Raw genomic sequence first — 21,661 nt, forward strand, 5'->3', positions numbered from 1 at the left:
GAACTTCATGATATATAGCTTAAAAACAACCCAGATTATGCAAAAAAATTCCCGAGATAGTTGCACCAACTATGATAACCAGCCTCTAAAGGATGCAAAAATCATAGGAAGCAAAATATTCAACAAAATGTAATTCAACTTGTTTGTTGTTAATGATTCAAATCTGGGATACCGGAGTACTAGTGTGAAGTTTAAACTAATGAATATGGTGATTAATATCAGGAAAGGAGGAATCTCATTGTGAAGTTGTGGCAACTTTGGGGAGTTGAAGGTGAATTACAAGCTTCTTGCTGTGAACAAATTTCCATCATGTTTAATGAACTCAGAGGGGGAAGAGAGGAGCCATAGGATTTAGGAAAAATAGGAGGAAAAAGAAATAGATAAATAAACTGAGACTTGGCTAAAAATGGTAGCAAAGCAATAGAGGGAGAGAGATCCCCCTCTTGAAGGAATTTAATCTTAAAATACCCTCAAGCCTAATTTAGGTCTTGCTTATGCCCTTAAATTCTTAAATAGATGTAATATTCCTCAAGTATACATTATGAATGAACACCCCATTCCCCACATTATCGGTTATGGGCAAATAGTCACAAATCATTAGACAGAGACAAAAATTAAGAACTGGAACAAGCAATCCTAAACCCTAAGCTAAATCACATATTTGGCAAGAGTTGCTATTGCCTTAGAAAATTGAATGAACATCAAGTTTCATTAGCATCTTGTACAGGAGAAATGAGGGATCAATCGACATTCTCTTGTAATTAAACCTGTGAACTCAATCTCACTTCAGTAAAAGAAAATTTCATCCACCCTTGTAATTATCTTGGTTGTGGAGGAAGGGTTTGTGATAGAATAGAGGAAGTCTGTGTTGATGTTGGAGTCGGGGGAAGAACAGTTGGCCTTTCTATAGAGTAGCGATTGGATCCTCCAAAGCTGTCTATAGACTTCATATATTCAGATGCATTGTTCTCTATGATGAAGGCATCCTCTAACTCCCGAACAATGTCAGCCATGCATGGTCGATAAGCGGAGAAGGGCTCGATGCATGTTAGTGCTACCTCCACAACCCTCCACATTGCCTCTGCATGGTAGCCTCCTTTTATGCTGGGATCCACAATTTCATCAATTCTTGAATTCCTTATATATGGCTTGGCCTGTATGCAAAAGGAGCTTCTGCGTTACATATTTCCCTTTGAAGAACTTAAAAACTAAAGAATGACTATAGAAAGTACAAATAGTGAATGATTGATATTGATAGATTTGGCCTTAATTTCCTTGTCCTAAAACTATATCTTGCAACCAACTTGCTATTGCCTACATGTAACTTGCCCAAAAAAAACAGAAAACTTGTAGTAGCGTACTTGTATAGTTCCACTTCAAAGTATGAATACTGAAGGAGATATTCATATGCATTTCAGACCAGCTTGTTGTTATTGGCGGGTTGCCAAGCCTATAGTTTCTAGCCTCAAAGGATATAGGCGGTTATGCTACAGGAGGATATAGGGGGTGGGGGACCCTTTCAAGTAGAAAGACTTGAATTTTCTTGTTGAACGGACTGCATGCTTGAGAGGTTTTTAGGATGCTGTGACATACTGAAGAGAAACATTGCTGAATGACAATTTCATAGTAGGTGGAAACATAAAATTGGTGCATACCCATTCAACCAAGCTCCACTCATTGCGTGGCCTCTGGATGTTAAGTGGCTCTCTACCACTTATTATTTCCAGTAAAACAACACCGAAGCTGAAGACATCACTTTTGGCAGATAACTGCTGGGTAGAATAATACCTGAAAATACAAGTACATGATATTTAGAGCAGTGTTTAATATTTTTGTGGTCATTGTGCATAATAATATGTTGGAACCAGCATTAAGTGTGATAGATATTACTGAATTGTTGAAATAGGAGCTTTTGGAATATAATCTGCTTTGATGCCATGTGTAGTAAAACATTTACCTGAGCAGTGAACGTGTCACTTGTGGGTTAAAATATCAGAGACTATAATCTAAGAGTTAAGCATGATATGGAAGCCCAAATTGTATGACTAAACAAAAATAATCTGCTTTGATGCCATGTGTGGTAAAACATTTACCTGAGCAGTGAATGTGTGTCACTTATGGGTTAAAATATCAGAGACTATAATCTAAGAGTTAAGCATGATATGGAAGCCCAAACCATATGAATAAACAACGCCATACATACTTACTCTGGATCCAAGTATCCTGCAGTCCCCCTTACTTCTAGAGAAGCACCACTATCCCCTTCTTGAGGAGCGTATTTTGAAAAACCAAAGTCTGCCACCTTTGCACACATGCTATGATCTAGGAGTATGTTGCTTGATTTTACATCCCTATGTATGACACATCGCCCAGCAAACGAGTGAAGATACGTCAAACCTGAAAAATCAAACCTCTTAGGAAAAGCAAGAAATGGTTATATATTTTGTAAGGAATTAATGAAACAACTCTGAGGTGAGATGATTAAGTGAATTGCTGGGGATGTTGATTCAACCAAACACTGAATTGCTCTTGCGCTCTTTTTTCCTTTTCTTTTTTTTTGTTTTGTTCTGGTAAGTAGATTGCACTTGTGCTCTTATTGGACCAGGATTGAATGGTACTATTGGAATTCTATGTGTCTTCTTAGCTGGCATGTCTATGCTGTACCTTTAACATGATAAACAGGTCAGAGTTGACAATTTGGCCTTCTTTCCTTTACCTGACACTTTGTATTAAATCATTTGTTCAATGGTTATTGCATTTAAAATTTCTGTCCTTAACTCTTTATTTCTCTTAATGATTCACTTCATGAGGATCTATACATGCTTTATGACATCTTTATAGCTAATTTCCTGCCTCATTCAGCTCTCTTACATGCTTGAAATTTTATGCACTTTTTCATGCATTACGGACACCTGATACCGATTCTCTTCCATGGTTTAGTGGTACACTGTTCAATTAGCTTGAACCAGAATCTTTCCATGCTACGTTCATACCAGATGATGTCATATTTGAAGTCCAAGTAGCACAGTCTCTTTAATCTTCATTATGAATTATGATCCTAAATGAATTTGATTGCTCCATTATTTTTCCCCTAATTGTTTTAGGACATTAGAAAGAGTCTATAAATAGAAATGTTTGGCGAGCAAGAATTTGTGTAACTGACCCCAGATGGTAGGATTAAGGCATGATAAGTTGTCATTTGTTTTGAAAGAGTTATCCTGGCTTGCAGTATGAAATAGAAAAAGAATTATGATTAAAAAAAAAACACTACTTCTTGTTCTGCCCACTCCATTTAGTTTCTGTTTAGTAGAATATGATAAAATTCATGAATGCTGGAGAGTCTGCAATACTTGCCTCGAGCAGCACCAAGAGCAATGGAAAGTCTGGTTGGCCAGTCCAGAGCCTTTCTTTTTGCTGCCTCCCCTGTTAAAAATTGGTCAAGAAAACATCAGCATTGAAAACACATGCTTAAACAGCTTAGATGTGCGAGAGAGAGAGAGAGAGAGCTTCAGGTATAGATACCATAAAGGCGATCCTGTAGGGAGCCATTGGACATGAAAGGATAAACAAGAATTTGTTGGTCATTTTCGCAACAGTACCCTAGGAGTGGGACCAAATTTTCATGCTGAATAGCTGACAAGAGGTTTAGCTGTAGAATGCATAAAATAACTGTTAGTTGGATTGTATGTAAACAAGGTAAAAACTCATATTAACATCTCTTTAAGCTATTTGTAATTATGGAAACAGATATAACCATCAATGGAAAAAGAATAATAATGCAATGACGACCCTCCCCCAACTCTCACAAAGTGGGAAGCCTCTTGCATTGGAGATGCCCTTAATATAATTTCTATGTTCAACAAAAAAACTCAAGAATGATGAACTAGTGAACAAAGACAGAATAATATGATGAAAACATAATTCGTATTACAGTAGCTTATTTATTGGCAGACTAAGAATGCCTACCAGATAGATGGTATATCATGGCAGTGGAGGTAAAACTGTAGAAGGATCTGATGTAACTTGGAGGAAATTGTAACTTGCTGGGGTTAATTGTGAACATTAAAGAGGAAATGATTCAAGAATTATGTATGCAATAAAGTAACATAGGTCATTACCTCATTATCAAATTCTCGAGTTCCCTGAGTTGAAGTGGCTGAGCGGACCTTTACTGCCACTTCCTGACCATCTGGTAGTGTACCACGATAAACAGATCCGAAACCACCTTCACCTATCAATGTTTTGTAGTGTTGGGTGGCAGCTTCTATGTAAGCCAGGGTAAAGTTCTGTATTGATATTGACTTCATGGCAATGTCATCCATGCTGGGTATTGAAAATACTACATCTGCATTTAGGAGATAAATCATATGCATCATCAAATCCACAGATTAGGCAAATGATTGAAGTGAAAATATCAGAGCACGATGCATTTGCATTCAGATGCTGAAAATGTTTTCAGAACTCTTAACTTGTTCTACAAGTTGAGTGCACAAGGCACATTTATAGTTTGGAAATTGTCAATTAAAGAGAAATCAAATTCTGCCTAAATTCATAATGCTTGTGATTTCTCTAGGGTATTATGGTTATATTTAGCGGATCCTAGAGGGAGAAGCCGAGTGTACTCACTCTTTGTCATTGGATGCCTCTTGCTGTTGAATTTTCTCCCTGCCATGGATTTTTGTTTGCAAAGGCAAACAAAGAAAATTACAGCTGCAAGAGAGAGCAGGAGAGATCCGCCTGCTACAATGCCTATTACCATTCGCTTCACTGTGTTGGAAGATTTTTGGCCACCACAACTTCCTTTGCTGAAACACCAAGATTTAAGAAAGGAACAAGAAAGAAAAGAAAGTCAAATTCTCCTCTATAGCATGGATATATCCAGTGCTCTTGAATTTGGAGGAATAAATTCCATACTCGGTTCTAAGTTTTGAACTGTTACGGCTGGCAAGAGACTCTTCACTGAAATGAGAATTACACCCATAATACCTGCAGAAGCATATAAATACTGAATTTGGTACAGTGGTGAGGAAAGGGAAATTTTATTCCCTCCTTTTCTTGCAGGAGTTCAGAGTAAGACTCCAGTGAATCATGCTGTCATGTATATGGCTATGAAACAAAATAAAAATGACTTACAATGTCTCCAAATATAGAAGTGAGGATAGAGATTCTGGAATCTTCCCAGTAAGATCATTGTGCCTTATATCCCTGATACAATAATGCATGAAAAGAAAATTGATAAGATGAATTATTGTTATTACATTGCTGTAATCATGAATTTCTATATGAATTATAGGCAGAAATTGTGGTAAAGAATAGCATAACGTGAAAATGTTTATATATGTTTACTGAAGTCAGATTTTAAGAGTACCGCAATTGCAATCCTGATAAACTATTTTATTTTTGAGTCTGCTATGCTGAATTTGGTGATCGTTGTATAAAATATGAATGAACTGTTTTTCTACCGTGGTTTTGAGGTGGAAATCATATATTATTTGTCTGTTGACAGGCATATATCAATACAATGCTATAAAACCATTATAGGAAAAGTTATAGAAATTATAGTTATTTGATGGTCATCCAATACAGAATAACTTGAAATAAAAGACACTCTTTGCACAGCCAATCCTTTCAGGTTAAGAAGGATTGTACAAACCCCAGGCCTATGAAGTGTTATTTATTAACTGCTCGAAGTTGAGTTAGGTAGAGTAGCTTACACTGATGTCAAAATGGAAGAAACTGAGAATTCTGGAACTATCCCGGTGAAGTCATTGTTGCTCAAGTTCCTGTATACCGTAGGCAAATAATAAGCTGCATACAGTTCCAATTAACAAGAGACGGCTTAACTATATTTGCAGCAATAGTTTTTTGTGACTCATACAATTCTTTTAGGTGGATCAGCTTGGTGATGTTGGAAGGAATTGTTCCTTGGAGATTAGCGGAAGACAGATCCCTGAAAAAAGTTTTGGTAATGGACTAAAGAAAACAGAAAAAATTAAAAAGAAAGAAAAGGCTAGAATTAGAAAGTGGAAGTGCAGCTTACAATTTAGTGATGACTAGGGAATTATTTTTGGGCTCACAAGAGAGACCATTCCAGGGAAGGCGAAGACATGGGTCTCCAGACCAGGTCTTCAAGACCTCATTGTCTTGGTTAGCCCTCAGTAACTCTTTCCTAACCTCCATAATCACATCCACTGGAGAGAGAGAGAGAGTCAATAGCTTCAGAAAGTAAACAATATAGGCTGTACACCTAGTTGTGAGAAATACACTGTAACCTACCATCTTCTTGAGCAGTCCCCGGAGTCCAAGGGTGCACCTGCAAGAGCTCATAAGCATTAATAATGGGTCCGAACTGGGAGTTTGATGCCTTGACCAAGGTCAGATTAAGAGACCCATTTGCAGAGAAGTTCAAAGGTACTGCTTTGTAATTTGATTCCCCAGACATTATATCAACCTCCTGTCTCCTCTCACTGTTGATAATTATGTCAAACACCCTTTGCCCTGGTTGAACAGAATCATCAAGTTCAAGAAAGTATAGGTAGAGATTGTAGTTGGAGTTGCCAAGGTTATCCTGCTGGAACATTAAAACATCTGGATGGGTTAGAGCTGTTTGCAGCACTTGGATAGGAGGTGCTGTTATTTCAAGACTCCCCATTTGGGCAGTGGATGATAATGTCCAGTTGGACTGTTGATCAGATTTCAACTCCTTTCTCCAGATTCGATCGTATGGATCATTTGGATACCTGAGAATTTTTTTAGAAATTATGCATGTGAAAAAGGGGGAAAACGAAAGGTACAATGTTATCCATAATACACACACATCACCAGCACCCCTAGGCCTTAATCCCTATTGGGTGGGTCTGGCTAAAGATTTTAGCTTGCGAATCATTTCTATTTAGAACTATGTCCATGTGCTTTATTTTTCTTATTAGCTAAATAAGGTAGCATACCTGATATTCTGCCCATTGCTGCCAACATCAACTCTATCAATGAGTTTCAGAACACCAGATGGCTCTTGCTTCAAATAATCTAAACCATGCAGAGGCCTTAATTCAAGCTTTGAAATGTAAGGGTCTCCTTTCCCCTTCTCTATGCAGAAGTTTGTGTAGTCACTAGCAGCTCTGAAAGCTCCCTCCACTACTGTATCTCTCCCAGATCTAATCGTACCGATTTGTGTGACACCAACCGAGACATTAAAGAAGAATGAGTCTGGAGATGTCCCCTCCAAATCTCCAAAAAGGAATGTTCCTCTTATCAGATACTCTTGATTTGTTGCTGTTGCTAAGTTATAACACCATTTGTTGCCAGATCTTGAAGTGAAAAAACGAGCCTTTTCACGGCCTGCATCATTTTGCACTCGTCTGGGTATGTTTTGGCAGGTTGATCCATCTGGGTACCATTCACTATCTGTTGTCCAAGTTATTTTGGTACTTAGATCTGTAAAACTTGAATCAGCACAGCACTGTATGCTGATGAAGCCTGGATGAAATTATGTTGCAAGAATCAGAATAGGAGGATTTTGGGATTAGCACGGATCCCTTCAGGCATCCTAAGATTAATTTCATACAAGAATTTTCTATTGATCAACTGTTTATCGATCATCAGATCATAGCATAGTGGAATAGTTGTATATGAATCTATGATTTGGGCATCCAGCAGTGAAATTATGGGCTGTTAACAGAAATTAAGATGATCCTGTTCTTATTAGTGTTTTTGATGATGTATAAAGATTTGACCAAAACTGTTCATGTACTAACCTTTTTGTGCACCAGTTGATCGGGAAAACAGGAAGAGGCAAAGGATGAAACAGTTAACAAGCCTTTTGGAAATCCAATTATTTGATCCCTCCATCATGGGGTTATCCTAAGCTGAAGTTTCTCCATTGAGTTGTCAAACTCATAATCAAACTTGGAACTCCTTAACTTCTTCCACCAAGTGCCCAACTAGATGCTTTAAATCCCATGAATAGGATCATTTCTGGCTCACTGCTATCAACCAACAAGATTAGATTCGTCAATTCTTAAATTTGGTGAGACCAAAGGCAAAACCTCCTGGAAATACGGCTAAATTCTCGAACTTGTAATGGGCTTTTATGAGCTTTCAGCAAAAGATTCAATACCAGCTCGTTGGCTTGACAGGAGAGCATCAAAGTTGAGATGTCTAGAAGAGGGAAGAGGCTGCTGAAACTTGGTTTGACTTCAAATGTGGGTATTGCAGAAGCATTGGGGAGGATGAGACAGGGCTTGCATTAAGGTAACCCAAATTTTATTTTCGTTTTAATTCTACTTAGTTGAGTCTTCTAATATCATAATTTCTTTTAGTGGTGGTTTGTGGCTTATTTTTTAATCCTCAACTAATATGCTTTAAAATAATGGGGCGGAGCAACCATTCACCGTCGTCTCTCTTCTTGTCCGTTACCCTACATGCAACGTCACGGAAATGGGTCTTGGCTTCTAAGAAACACCAATCCTATCCAATATTTAACAAATCTTGAGTCTTATTTCACTGCCTTTCCTTAGTAAGATGCTAATGAGAATTGATGAATTCTATTTATGTTAGGTAACATCTGCTGGATAAGTTGACTGATTATTGCGGATTTAAATGTTAAAACTATATATGAACCTTTTTGAGGTGTCCTTGGTGGTTGGTCTCGATCAACCTTTACTGAATAATCCTTGTTGTAGTGTTATTTGCAACAATGAAGGGCATCAAGCCAATCGCCGTGTTTAAAGTTTAAACCATCTATATCAATGTACGTGTAAGACAAACAAGGATGAGTACTGGAAGTATTTGGATGACTGCATTGCCATATAGGAAAGATGGGGATATTGGTGGCATTACTGGGTCAATTCTCAGAAATTTATAGCAATCTGGCTGGCGACATCAGTGAAATCCTAAATCTGGACCTATTGATTTGAGCCAATTAATTGGTGAATGGCTGAGCTTGTTTCCTCAGAGTGGAAGATGATAACTGTTGCCCTTATATATGGTTTTATTTTTTCTCTCTCTCTTTTATTTTTTTGGTTAGATAAACGTAATAAAGGAACTGTAGCCACTTGTTAGGCTGATTTTATAGCATAGTGATTCAACTATGAATCTTAATCATCTTTTGTACTCTAAAAATATTTTTAGAGCTCATTTGACTCGGTGTAAATCATATGAGATCATAAGCACAAAGAATTTATTTTTTAATAACCTGTTATAGTATTTTGATAAAGAACTTCTTTTAATAAGAATAATTTGAATATATTTTGCAATGGTTTGTAAGTTATTAAAAAATAAGCGGTAGTATGTCAATTTTTGAAAGAGGCTTATAAAAAGTGAATGGTCTATAAATTGTTCACCATTAATCAAATAGGTAAAAAAAAAAAAAAAGCTTTTGAAGAGCTTAAAGTTCTATTTGACCAAAATTAAACTAAGCTTCACCCTCTTAATTTTAGCCTAATTAATTAAGCAAGCTTGCGAATCATTTTACACATAATATTCAAGCAAGTATAGGGTTTAGCATGAAGCTAGTAGATCCATTCAGCGCGCGGCCACCATTAATTATCACTTTGGGTGGTAAAATAAAATGGACGGTGGATCAAAATTAGTAGTATAAATATTAATTCATGATGCATCATCAAATTAATTAAATTAAACAGGTAAATTAAATATTTGATGATGCATCACCATTAGAGAGTTGATTCCAAGGAGAAAAGGACGTGAAGCCAATGAGTTGGGGGCACACACAATGCAGTGTATGTGGACAAGCCCACAAAACCCTTCGAGGGTCAATCATGTAGATATCTGCCACTGCCAGCCACAAACCCCTTCATCATTATTTAACACTAATTGAAACACAATTCGCCCAACATTTCAAACGATCTGAAGAGTTATAAGTGGTTTTGCCTGCAATGATGAACAAACATATAAGGGGGTTGTATTTGTTAATATATATATATATATATATAGCTGTAGTTTGTTTGAGTATATGTGATAAAAACAATGAGGCATATATATATATATATATATATTATTGCCAATTAAGTTGGTTACCTCCCTTCTGGACAAGGCGTATATTGTCATTGTACTCAACGAAATTAAGTTGGCATATTCCGAGCATCCGATCGACTTGGCTGATACATACATAGGTTAATTAACCTTGAACATATTGTATAGTACTGGTCAATTTAAGTGTTTGTAACGTTGCTGGGTGGGTGATCTAATAAAAATTAAATTAATTAGGCTTCGACCATGAGATATAGTCCACAATATTAATTATTAATCAACAAACATATATATATATATGTATATGGGAAGAAATATTAATTAACAGTACGAAGGAATTGGAGCAAGCAGTTTGGAGACCACTATTAATTAATAATTAATTCCCCTTAATTTTCATTATTATTATTCCAAGTGTGATCGATCGATGTCGGCAATTAATTAAGTTCGCTGATTCTTGGAACCGAATCGAAGAACCAGGTAAAACAAAATCCTATATAGAACAGCCCATCCAATCATAATAAGAACTTTCTCCCACTTCTCTGATTCCTTTTCCCGATATATATTCAGTTGCTTCAAAATTTCAATCCCAGTAACATCGTGCCCATCAAGGTTCTTTCCGAAGCTCGCCGACGTATGGAACTCGTTCACCAAAAGCCCCTCGTACGGATACGTCATCGTCGATATCTTGTTCATCCACTTCCAGTAGGAGGGGATGTCATGGCTGTTCAAGAAGTAGCCGCAGAACAAGAAGAAGAGGGCGGTGAATGCGATCACCGCCGCGTAGCCCAGAATGTAGTTGGGCACCACCGAGCTGACGAATACGACGAAGGAGTTGGTGGAGAGAAGGGAGACGTAGAGGACGACGAGGAAGTAGAGGAAGGGCCCGCGGAGGCTGAGGGCGAACCAGACGATGCCCGCGTAGACTGCGGCCTGGAGGGCGAGGAACGGGAGGTAGGTGACGAGGCCGGCGATGGTGTATGACGACGCTCTGTACGCGTTGTGAGAGGTCTCTCGGATGAAGACGAAGCGCTCCTGGATGAAGGCCGGAACGGCGTCGTTGGAGGAGAAGAAGAAGAGACAGACGGTGAAGATGAAGAAGCTGAGGCGGTTGGTGATGCCTTGCAGGTTTTGCTTCGGATGGATGAACATGGTGGCCATCATGACCCCCATGACGGTGAGGACCAGGAGCCGGGAGAGGAAAAGCTCCGGCGTGCGGCGGACGATCTTGAAGTTCCGGCGGATCAAGACCCATAACTCCTGGAAGAAGGAGTTGGCGTATTTGGGTCCTAGGTGGTGGGCGTGCTGCATGGCCTGAGCGTCGTTTGGGGTCAGGTAGTCGTCTTCATTGACGGTGTAGTCACTGCTCTGAGGTGTTGGAGTTCTCGGGAGCATCTCCTTGGAGAATCTGTAGTAGCCCGGGGATGTGCTGCAAATTACCATTGCAAGATATCACAAATCACTGCTACATTAACTCACCCATTGTTTGCTTGTAATTGATTCAAGTAGGGGGGGTCTTGATGAATACAAGCTTCAATGCTGTATATCTAATAAAACTAGAAGTGAATTACCTACCTGGTGGAGATATCCATTTTATTATGGTCAGCTTGGCGGCGAGAAGGCGCGAACATAAATTTTTGCACCAACCCACTGTGGCTAGGCGTCCAAGATCGGGATGTGCTCCGAGGACTTCTAAGGCTGTGATCAAAATCCCTATCTTCCTCACCAGGCCTCCTCTTGTCACCTGGCAGGCGAGAAGGAGTCGGCGATGGAGGCACAGGTCGACACCGAGAAATCCTCTCCCTCCAACAGCGGTGGCTTCACCCCGGTGAGAGCAAACTCAGCCAGCGGCGTGACTCCAAGCTCGGACTGGTCGTAGGCTTGGATCACATCAATGAGGAACTCAATTGGGTTCTCCCCCTTGGGCACTTTGCGGCCCAATCTGCCCAGATGCAGCGCCACGTCCTTGGGTGATCCCTGGTACATGAGCTGCCCTCGTGCCAAGATGATCAGATGGTCAAGCAGCAGCTGGATTCTGGACGATGGCTGGTGGATTGTCAGAATCACTGTGCTGCCGGAGCGAGCTATGTCGTGGACCTTCTCTATCACGCTGTGGGCACTGGTCGAGTCCAAGCCTGATGTGGGCTCGTCGAGGAACAGCAGCGATGGTCCATGAATGATGTCGACGCCGATCGAGACTCGCCGTCGCTCGCCGCCCGACACTCCCCGAGCTCCCTCGTCGCCTATGTAAGTGTTCCTAGACGACTGGAAGTGGAGATATTAATAAAAAATTAGAATTCATGTACCTGTGTCCCACGTAGTGAGGTGAGATGAAGATTTTGACTGGATCACTTACTGATAAACCAAGCTGCTCAATCAGCTTATCGACTCGCTGCTTCTTGTCCGAAGAGGAGATAGGGCCGAGCCTGAAATCTGCGGCGAACATGAGTGTCTCATAAACGGTGAGCATGGGGAAGAGCCTATCGTCCTGCATGATATAAGCCGAAGTCCTCTTGATCAGACTTGGGCTCATCTCCGCCCCATCCAACGACACTCTCCCCTTAAGGCTCCCGCTGGCGATCCGGCCAGCCAGTCCGTCCAAGAAGGTCGACTTGCCGGCCCCGCTCGGTCCCCATGACGGCGGTTATGCATCCCTTAGGCGCATAGCCAGTAATCCGGTGCAGCAGGTCAGCTTCCTGGGGCACCCAGCTCCCATTCACCTGCTTCTTTTTCATGACGGTGTAAGTAAGGCCGGAGAACTCGATGCCGCCGGTGAAACTCACGGGCTTGCCTATGTCGATCACTGCGTCGCCACGGCGGGCATTGGCATGACCCATCATAGTAATTAGGTAGCTTAATTCTTCAGATTCAGCTACGTACTTTTAATTTATATAAATTGTTTGGAGTTGGGATGGATATATGTTTGGGTTTGGGGTCTAAGCTCACAGGCTAGCTTGTTCAGAATAATATGGGATGAAGGAGACGGAGAATTATAAGGGAGGAGGAATGGAGGAAAGGGGTTTGAGTTACAGCTGGTGGGGCCAGCTATGGAGGTGGTTCCAAAGTGTAAATGTGGCTGAGTTACATTGAGTAATCCGTTTCAAGCCGTTTCGATCGAAAAAGAAGAAAGATCCTCCTTGTTTTCTTCATCGTCTCTTTTGCATCACTTCTTATCTTGCCAACTTTCTTTGCGCATATATATATATATGCATACACACCCTTTTCTTCCTTTTAAAAGTTTCGGTAGCCATGCTCTAATGCTCTAAGCCAAAATACATATTTTTACTTTTATGTTTTTTTTTTCACGTGCTCATCTAAATTTTTTGTTGTGTAATTACACTTATAAAGTATATATTCTTAAATCAATTGCACACCTCAATTAGAGTGTGCAATACCCGAACATTGAAATACTCAAATTACTCATCACGCGACCATCATCTTCTCTACAATCTCTTCCTTTAGTGGTCGTCAACGATGTAGGTGCAGGTGACAACTATGGCAAAAGGTGTAGAGGCTATCATCGGTGGAAGGCAAAGAAGTAAAGGCGTCGGTGGTGGAAGAGGGTGTAGAGGTCGTCGTCGGAGGCGGCGGAAAGTTTTCGATGACAACGAAAGGCTAAGAGACAAAGGTGTCAGTAGTGACAGAAGGTGAAGAGGTCTCTGCCACTGCTGACGCCTTCACCTTTTTGCCTCTTGCCATTGTCGATGCCAACCTATTCGCTTTCCGCCACAATCGACATCTTCACCTCTTCACCTTCCATCACCATCAACGACGACCTCTTCACTTTCCACCACTACCGATGCCTTTGCCCCTTCGTCTTCTGCCACAACTGACGCCTTCACATTTTCATCTTCTGCCTTCCCCGACGATAACGACCTCACCTTCTGTCATAGCTGTTGTTATGGATATTTTCTAGACCGCTTCTTATGGGTTGAACTCAGCCCAGCAGGCCAGCCCGAAGCCCAACAGGCCCAAGGCTGAGATCGTCAAAGCAGGATTGCACGTCACTGAAATTCGAGCTCAAACTACAAGAACCAAATGAGCTCCCAGCAATGCTTTTAGCTTGCTGACTGAACTGTTCAACTCGCATAACAAGAAGACCGCAGAATAATCGGAAACGATATCCATCTATCTTATTTAAGGCAAACCAAATCCCAAAAATCACGACGTTTATTCCTAATAATTCGAAGGCAAGAAGGAAATACTATCCACAGAACAAAATCCTTCTACATTTAGAACTCATTCAAATTGTAAACACCTCACTCTATAAATAGGGGTTGACAACCATTGAATAAATCATGACCAATAATATATTGTTATTCTGTCGGAATTATCAGAGAACAGTCATGAACTAGGCATCATTTTGGCCGAACCACGTAAAACTTTCTTACGTACAACTTATTCTTTATTCTATTTGTTTCTCCTCTTTACATTAGTGTTTATCCTCTCAATGCGGGCTAACAAATCATGGTTAACCAATTACGAACGTCTACAGCTGTTGACCTATACTTGCCTCGTTGCAGACCACTGAAAGAAAAAGTTGCAGTGTGAGATAATAGTCGTGTGAGAGATAATTTAGGTATTTTAGCGCGTGTGTTGCATTTGCATGCTCTAATTGAGGTGTGTAATTAATTTGGAAATGTATAGTCTAAGAATGTAATTAAAATAACAAAAAATTTGAGTGACAACACGAAAAAAACATAAAAATACAAGAATAATAAATATGTATTTAACTAATGTTGTAAGAGTCTTGTTATGTTGCCTAACAAGACTTTGCAAGGGGGGGGGGGGGGGGGGGGATGCCCTCCTCTCAATTTGCATGCATCAAGTAACATAACAAAGCGTAATGTTGTAATTAGCTACAAAATCTTGATGGCCGCCACCCTGCAAACTACTCGTGTAAGTTGAAATTTGAGTCAAATTTTAATGACTTTCTTAATTAAATTATTATAAAAATATATTATTATATTATTTTAAAATATTATAAAAGTTTAATTTTATTGCGGAGAAAAGACAAATTAATTAATTATTCTCTAAATTGTAAAGTCCTTTTCTTAACTTAAAATTAATCGTGTTTAATAATTATTATTTTCAATAATGAATTAAAACCTTGCAAAACAAATTTTCCCCTTTTCTACTTTTTTTCTTCAAAATTTAATTTCAAAACTGAGATTTTTTCTTAATCAATTAAGTTCAAAAAATAATTTATCTTCAAAAATAAATATCTCTGATTAAAAATATCGGAGGATGAATAACGCCAACAATGACGAAAATGGCTTAAGAAAGAAAACGACGTCGTTAGTAGCCATCGACCCCTTCCCCCGTTCTATTCTCGCTGTGTTCCTCTGCAAAGCGAAGGCAAGGCAAGGCAAAGGAAGCATGGCCATGGCTACGGGATTGGAAACACCAATCTCCGCCACCAGCGCCTTTCTCTTTCACACCACACCGTTCTGTTCCCATGGAGAATTACCCTCAACAACAACTTCTGCTAAAATCCCCTCCATTTCTTCTTCCTCTCGTAACTCTAGACCAAGAAAGGCAGCAACAATAACTCCATTCCAATCCTTCAGCCCCCAAACCAGTAAGTGTTGAATTTCTCCACCTTCTGTGGTTTTCCTGTTTAGATTTCTGTTTGTTATCTTTTATGAGTGAGTTGGGATATCCTGTTCAGAACTTGGAGCGACTGGTGTGGCCGCTGCACGGGTAGAGGAGGAACACGTGGAGGTCGAAGTAACTGAGGGGTTTACAGTTACCCAGATTTGTGACAAGATTATTCACTTGTTCTTGAATGAGAAACCCAAGTCCAAGGAGTGGAGGAAGTACTTGGTGTTCAGGGAGGAGTGGAAGAAATACCGGGATAGCTTCTACAGCCGGTGCCAGTCCCGTGCTGATACTGAAAATGATTCCCAATTGAAGCAAAAATTGATCTCATTAGCTAGAAAAGTCAAGAGGGTATGTGACAATTGTTTGTGAATTTACAAGTGGCGTCATTTTGATGTGTGTTTGTTTGGGCATGAGCATTGCAGATTGATGATGAGATGGAAAGACACTATCAACTTCTTGAGGAGGTACGGGATAATCCTTCTGATATTAATGCAATAGTTGCAAGGCGGCGCAAGCACTTCACTGAGGAGTTTTTTCGGTATCTCTCTCTGCTCTCGGAGACCTATGATAGCTTAGAGGACCGTGATGGTAACTAATTTAGCTTTTTGTGCTTTTGGATTGATATATATGCTAATTATATAATTGGAATAGGTAGTTACCCATACGTTAAATGTCGTTTGATGCCTATGGATATCATCCTCTTGATGCTGAAGGCGGACAACACCTTCAAAATATTGTGAACGTATTCGGCTGTCTTGCTGATGGAAATTAATGAATTTGCCTCAGATTCTGATGGATAACACCACAGGCCTCACCCCAGTGTTTTGAACTCTTGGGAGCTATTAATATATTCTAAACTTCCATATTGACTATACATGATGTGGGGTTATTTTGTGAAACTCTTACTCCAATTAGGTACTGGCAGCTTTGCAAGGCCACAAGACTCATCTCACTGTAATTTTGACCATGATCAATCTCAAGCATTCTCTTGCCCTGCACTCTTACAATATTAGCCCAAAACTAACTTTGGTATCACTTGTAAGTTGTAACACCACAATCTTTTAGTAAGAAATGCTAAAAGTTAATATTCAGCCTAGAACCTAGTAATATACTCGAGATGTGTTCCATAGGCTACTGATGTGTGGGGCTATGGCATGTTCACTTACTCCTGCCAATATGGTAGGTGATATGCAATTTTTTTATCATTTAAAACACATGATTCTTACTTTAACATTGTAAGTCACGATGGTTCCTAAGATAAGTATTAATAGGATCTCATTTATGTGACTTGTAGAACGTGCCTAAAAACTGGCTCTTCTTACTTTTTTTTCTTATTCAAACGATAATCTTTCTAAAAACTTAAAGACTTGTAGAAGTCTTAAGATTTTTGTGAATTTGCAGTTTAGATCCAGCCCATCAAGATTTTTTCCCTATGATTCTAGTATCCACTTAATCGCTTTCGGCTATGATGGGCTCCAGAACAGGTTAAGGGGCATTTGCTTTAAGCTGCAGCCTGGGTTCACTAATACCTTGTCTTTTGGCAAGTCATGCCAAATTTCCCATGTCTTGTGGAAATTTTGTTTTATTTGAACTCTTTGTTGAAGTTCTGAAGTCCATTTACTGATATTTGTTCATATTTATGTGTGTGTGACAGTGTGAAACTGCAAAAACACCTTAAGATCAAACAGAAATATTTGTCTTGGGATTTGGAAGTTGATTTGACGAAGTAATGTACTTCAACATAAAAGTTTGTTGGAAAACACCTTCTGTTTTAGCTAGATTGCCAGGCAACTAACTTGTATGTGTCTGTTCATCAGTTCGTTCTTCTTTAATAAACATGCAATAGCTATCTTCTATAGACTTTTTTTAGCCATTTTATGCAGCATTTTTCTGATGATAAATTTCCTCCTGATAGTTCACAATTGATGGTTGTCCATTCTCCTTTTCATTACAACTATATCAACCTTTAAAAAAAATTAATGAAATAAACTAAAAAGAGAAGGAAGGAATCTATAGAAGGTTGAAACATCCTTCTGATTCTCTCTCCTAATCAAAGAAACAAGATAATCAGCAAAAATAAAAAAAAAAACGGACAAATGTTAATATGAATGCTACAGAGAGCTATCTAATACTGCTGTATCATTTGTTTGGGCAGCGGTGGCTAGACTTGGGGCTAGATGCTTATCTGCAGTCTCTGCATTTGATAATACACTGGAAATTGTGGGGACATTAGATACTGCCCAGGCCAAATTTGATGACATCCTAAACTCTCCTTCAGTGGATGTGGCTTGTGAGAAGATTAAAAGTCTTGCCAAGGCAAAGGAACTTGACTCTTCTTTGATTTTATTGATAAACAGTGCTTGGGCTGCTGCAAAGGAGTCCACTACCATGAAGAATGAGGTACAGATGATCTTCTAAGAGGATATTCACTTTTTGCAGACTATAGAACTTCTGCCTTCAAAAGTATTAGTTTATAGAATCAAAACATACATGAATGGAAGCTCATGTGCATTGCTGGGAAGCATAAAACAGAGCAAGCGGATCTTGCTTTCCAGAAGCTCACTACCTCTGTTTATTTAACCTTGCATTTAACTTTAATTAATTTTATGAGCTGTCATTTTCATTTTCCTGGGGACTTTGGTGATTGAGAATATTGTGTTGGGTCCATTTGGTGAGATATCAGTAAGCACTGTGTTAAGACTGGGAAAGTTATATATACGAGATTCCAGTTTGAGCTATGAGCACTGATGTGCAAATAGTGTAAAAGTTAGGTTGAGTCTGTGTACTTCTGGAACTGGTCTTCTATAATTTTCTTTAACGTTGAATCTCCTAGTCAAAGAGTAGTCAATGAAGAATGCTTTCTTCATTTACACACTTGAATTACACCAAAACTGATAGAATGTTGATGGTGCCAGCCAAGTGTCACTGATGTACATTACATTAGAAAATAATACACAGGCTGTTGGAGCATTCAGCTCAAGCCAATTACTTGGGGCAGGTTGTTAGGGCATCCAAGATACAAATTTGGTATTGAGAGTGTTGTATGTTAACAGAATGTGATCTTAGGCCCGTTGTTCTGTAATTGTTATTTTTTCACATATCAGACATTTGCTTCTTAGGCCCGTTGTTCTGTAGCAGTTCTTTTGAACTGTGTATTTTCAGTAGCTGAATTCATATTTCTGTTGGATTGGTTCAGGTCACCAATTCAAGAGCTGGCATTTTCAGCTCACACTCTTGAGTTGCCCTTAAAAATTTTAGTTTCTTCATCATATGTACGGTTTATCTGTGATACAATTGCGGTGCACTCATATCCATCTTATTGACATTCTTTGTGTAGGAATAACAATATTTGAAGTGGCATCTCAATCATTGATGAGTCTTTTTTAGACTCGATCGAGTATCTCATACGATGTGACATTAGGAGCGCATAATAGGACTACAGTTTAAGTCAACCTTTTTGATATGCATTACTAATGCTTAAATATGACAATGGATGGATATAATCACCATATCTATCCCTCTCCTGCCAAACCCTTATATTTTCTGTTTGACATTTGAATTTTTTTTTTTTTTAAATTGCAGCACTGCATCTTTACGTTGCTGTTGGTAGAGTGGCAGTTTATTTTTGTTCCATGTTAAATCCAAATGCAGGTCAAAGATATAATGTATCGTTTATACAAAGCTACAAAGAGTAGTCTAAGAAGCATGGCGCCAAAAGAAATAAAGCTACTGAAGTATTTGCTGAACATCACTGATCCTGAAGAGCGATTCTCGGCATTGGCTACTGCTTTCTCCCCTGGAAATGAACATGAACCCAAGGACCGCAATGCTATATACACGTAAGACAGCTTCTCGTTTCACTCTCATGAACCTCCGATTCTCAATTTTTAATAGAAAAAACATATATGTGTACATACATTTTTACGCTCTTCCCTTTAAATTGTGGAACAGAACTCCCAAGGAGCTTCACAAGTGGATCAACATCATGCTTGATGCATACCATCTTAGTCAGGAAGAGACTGACATTAGGGAAGCCAGGCAGATGTGCCAACCTGTTGTCATCCAGAGGCTTTTCATCCTCAAGGAAACTATTGAAGAGGAATACTTGGATCATCATCAGGCTGCTAAGACTGAAAATGGCACTAAGCCCTAACCTCTAAGCCCTAAGCCCTAAGCTAAGAATTGTAGTTATAAGCTACTCTATAAGGTTCTTCATCTCTGATCATTTGCCTTTAGTTGTTGCTATAGATAGACTTGCAATTGTTTGGTGGTAATTACGACGTATGTTGATGACTTTAAGAGAAATGTTTATTAAAAAAAAAAAAAAAAACCAATAAGGGACATATTCTTTTATCTATTATAAATAGGAGAATTTATGTTTCGTTCATTCTTTAATGTATTTCTCTCACATTTTCTGTGCAGTAATTTAGCAGGACAAGTAATACTTTAAAAATAATGATTTATTATATTCAAAAGTAGCACCAAACCAAAATTTTCCCAGTTATTTTTCTTAACAATTAGCTGGTGGTGTTGGCAACCCAAATCTAGTACATTTTTAGTTTAATATAAAGAGAATTAATGTGTTATTCGTGTCTAATAATCTTATCTTGTTGGATGCGACCCGACCACCACCCAATTCTCCCTCCCCTTGCAGAGGGCCCCAACCACCCCACCCCCACCCCCACCCCCCAATTATCCCCACATACATATTTGTATATAAATATTTGTATATATTTTTTAAAATATTATTATAAATTATTACTCCTATTTAATTAGAATTACAGATATTTTAATAATTAAAACTATAATTATAATTAATAATTTATTTCTTTTTTAATCATTATAAAATTTATACTTATTTTATATTTTTTTAATTGTGTTTGTTAGATAAAATTACTCAAAAAAATTTGACGTAATTTAATTAGAGAAAAATAGGATAAAATGAAAGGTTTAATTGGAGGGAAATTTTAAGTTTGTTACTGATTGAGTTACGTCAATGTCAATATCGAGAAATATATACGGTTCGATATTTTTTATTTTTTAATCTGTCTGATATGATCATCTATTTAATCAAGTTGGTTCAGTTTAAAAAAAAATGATCTATTTAATTTGAATAATTTGATTAATTTTGTCCTTCTCCTTTCAATTAAATTACGTCAAATCTTTTTAAGTAATTCGATCAATTTGATTATCTCTTTATCCGATAAATATAATTAAAAAAATATGAAATGAGTAAAATTTTATTATGATTAAAAAATAAATAAATTATTAATTATGATTATAATTATAATTATTAAAATAACTATAATTCTAACTTAATAGGAGTAATAATTTATTTAGATAATAATTTATAATAATATTTAAAAAATATAAAAATATTTTCATATATATATATGCGCTTGCGTATGTGGGGATAATTGAAAGAAAAGGGAAGAGAGTACGATTTTGTTCACTCCTTTAACGAGGGTGAACATAACTACTGATTTGGGGGTTATGTTCACCTTCATTAAAGGGGTGAACAAAATGGCACCCGTCCGTCGCGTCGGGAGGGGCTGTACGGAGGGTGAGGGGATTTGGGTGGTGGTGACTGGTGAGACCCTAAGCGAGTAACATATCGGGAGGCGGTGGAGTGCGATTTTGTTCATCCCTTTAATGGGGTGATGGTCACCCTCACTGTTTTTGTGAGGGTAAAAAGTAACGGAACGACGTGAGATAATTTTTAATTACTGTTTCATTACTTTTTATCTTCACAAAAACAGTAAGGGTGACTATCACCCCGTTAAAGAGGGTGAACAAAATCGCTCTCGGGGTGGTGGCCCTGTACGAAGGGTGAAGGGATTTGAGTGGTGGTGACTGGTGAGACCCTAAGCGAGTAACATATCAGTTCTCTTAATATAATTGTATAATAATATATTTAAAAAAATGTTTATATTACCATGCGCAGGACGTAATTTGAATTGTAGTACACTAATTTTGTCTGCTGGCTTTGTACTACACCGCATCTGTTTGGTACCATATGTTATATTTTGGTACCATATATAGCCCACCCCGGGGAACAAAAGCAATTCTTTAA

At 38.6% G+C, this 21,661-nt stretch overlaps 3 protein-coding genes across 4 annotated transcripts; 1 reads left to right on the forward strand and 2 right to left on the reverse strand.

Annotated features, from left to right (window-relative positions):
- Positions 1–480: 480 nt before the first annotated feature.
- On the reverse strand, positions 481–8,278 carry LOC127803496 (nodulation receptor kinase-like). Its single transcript, XM_052339748.1, has 15 exons — positions 7,755–8,278; positions 6,948–7,476; positions 6,277–6,740; positions 6,041–6,191; positions 5,879–5,950; positions 5,715–5,783; positions 5,134–5,205; positions 4,915–4,986; positions 4,627–4,805; positions 4,119–4,345; positions 3,523–3,649; positions 3,355–3,423; positions 2,208–2,397; positions 1,656–1,788; positions 481–1,154 (listed from the first exon to the last, which is right to left on the reverse strand). The coding sequence occupies exons 1-15, from the start codon at positions 7,849–7,851 to the stop codon at positions 819–821; spliced, it is 2,787 nt and encodes a 928-aa protein (XP_052195708.1). The 5' UTR covers positions 7,852–8,278; the 3' UTR covers positions 481–818.
- A 2,147-nt stretch (positions 8,279–10,425) lies between these two features.
- LOC127803499 (ABC transporter G family member STR2-like) lies at positions 10,426–12,923 on the reverse strand. The gene is given in 5 exon segments (XM_052339752.1): positions 10,426–11,413; positions 11,560–11,762; positions 11,764–12,249; positions 12,341–12,616; positions 12,618–12,923. Coding segments are annotated over 5 exon segments (2,160 nt in total). The 5' UTR covers positions 12,825–12,923.
- A 2,364-nt stretch (positions 12,924–15,287) lies between these two features.
- LOC127805014 (uncharacterized protein At4g37920) lies at positions 15,288–19,975 on the forward strand. 2 transcript variants are annotated; one of them, XM_052342170.1, is made up of 6 exons: positions 15,288–15,565; positions 15,656–15,936; positions 16,011–16,126; positions 17,754–17,988; positions 19,240–19,427; positions 19,540–19,975. In XM_052342170.1, the coding sequence occupies exons 1-6, from the start codon at positions 15,364–15,366 to the stop codon at positions 19,739–19,741; spliced, it is 1,224 nt and encodes a 407-aa protein (XP_052198130.1). In that variant the 5' UTR covers positions 15,288–15,363; the 3' UTR covers positions 19,742–19,975. The 2 variants fall into 2 exon arrangements, with proteins under 2 accessions (XP_052198130.1, XP_052198129.1); XM_052342169.1 differs by having other exon boundaries at positions 15,289–15,565; positions 16,011–16,176; positions 17,744–17,988.
- Positions 19,976–21,661: the final 1,686 nt, after the last annotated feature.

The sequence above is a fragment of the Diospyros lotus genome, chromosome 6 (assembly GCF_014633365.1).
Source record: "Diospyros lotus cultivar Yz01 chromosome 6, ASM1463336v1, whole genome shotgun sequence".
In the NCBI taxonomy this organism is placed as follows: Eukaryota; Viridiplantae; Streptophyta; class Magnoliopsida; order Ericales; family Ebenaceae; genus Diospyros; species Diospyros lotus.

Coding starts and splice junctions, on each gene's coding strand:
- LOC127803496 (XM_052339748.1), bottom strand. CDS start 7,851: ATGATGGAGGGATCAAATAATTGGATTTCCAAAAGGCTTGTTAACTGT. Junction 5,784..5,878: donor CTGATCCACCTAAAAGAATT/GTATGAGTCACA, acceptor TACGGTATACAG/GAACTTGAGCAACAATGACT. Junction 3,650..4,118: donor CTCGAGAATTTGATAATGAG/GTAATGACCTAT, acceptor TGCATTCTACAG/CTAAACCTCTTGTCAGCTAT.
- LOC127805014 (XM_052342169.1), top strand. CDS start 15,364: ATGGCCATGGCTACGGGATTGGAAACACCAATCTCCGCCACCAGCGCC. Junction 15,937..16,010: donor TAGCTAGAAAAGTCAAGAGG/GTATGTGACAAT, acceptor TGAGCATTGCAG/ATTGATGATGAGATGGAAAG. Junction 19,428..19,539: donor GACCGCAATGCTATATACAC/GTAAGACAGCTT, acceptor ATTGTGGAACAG/AACTCCCAAGGAGCTTCACA.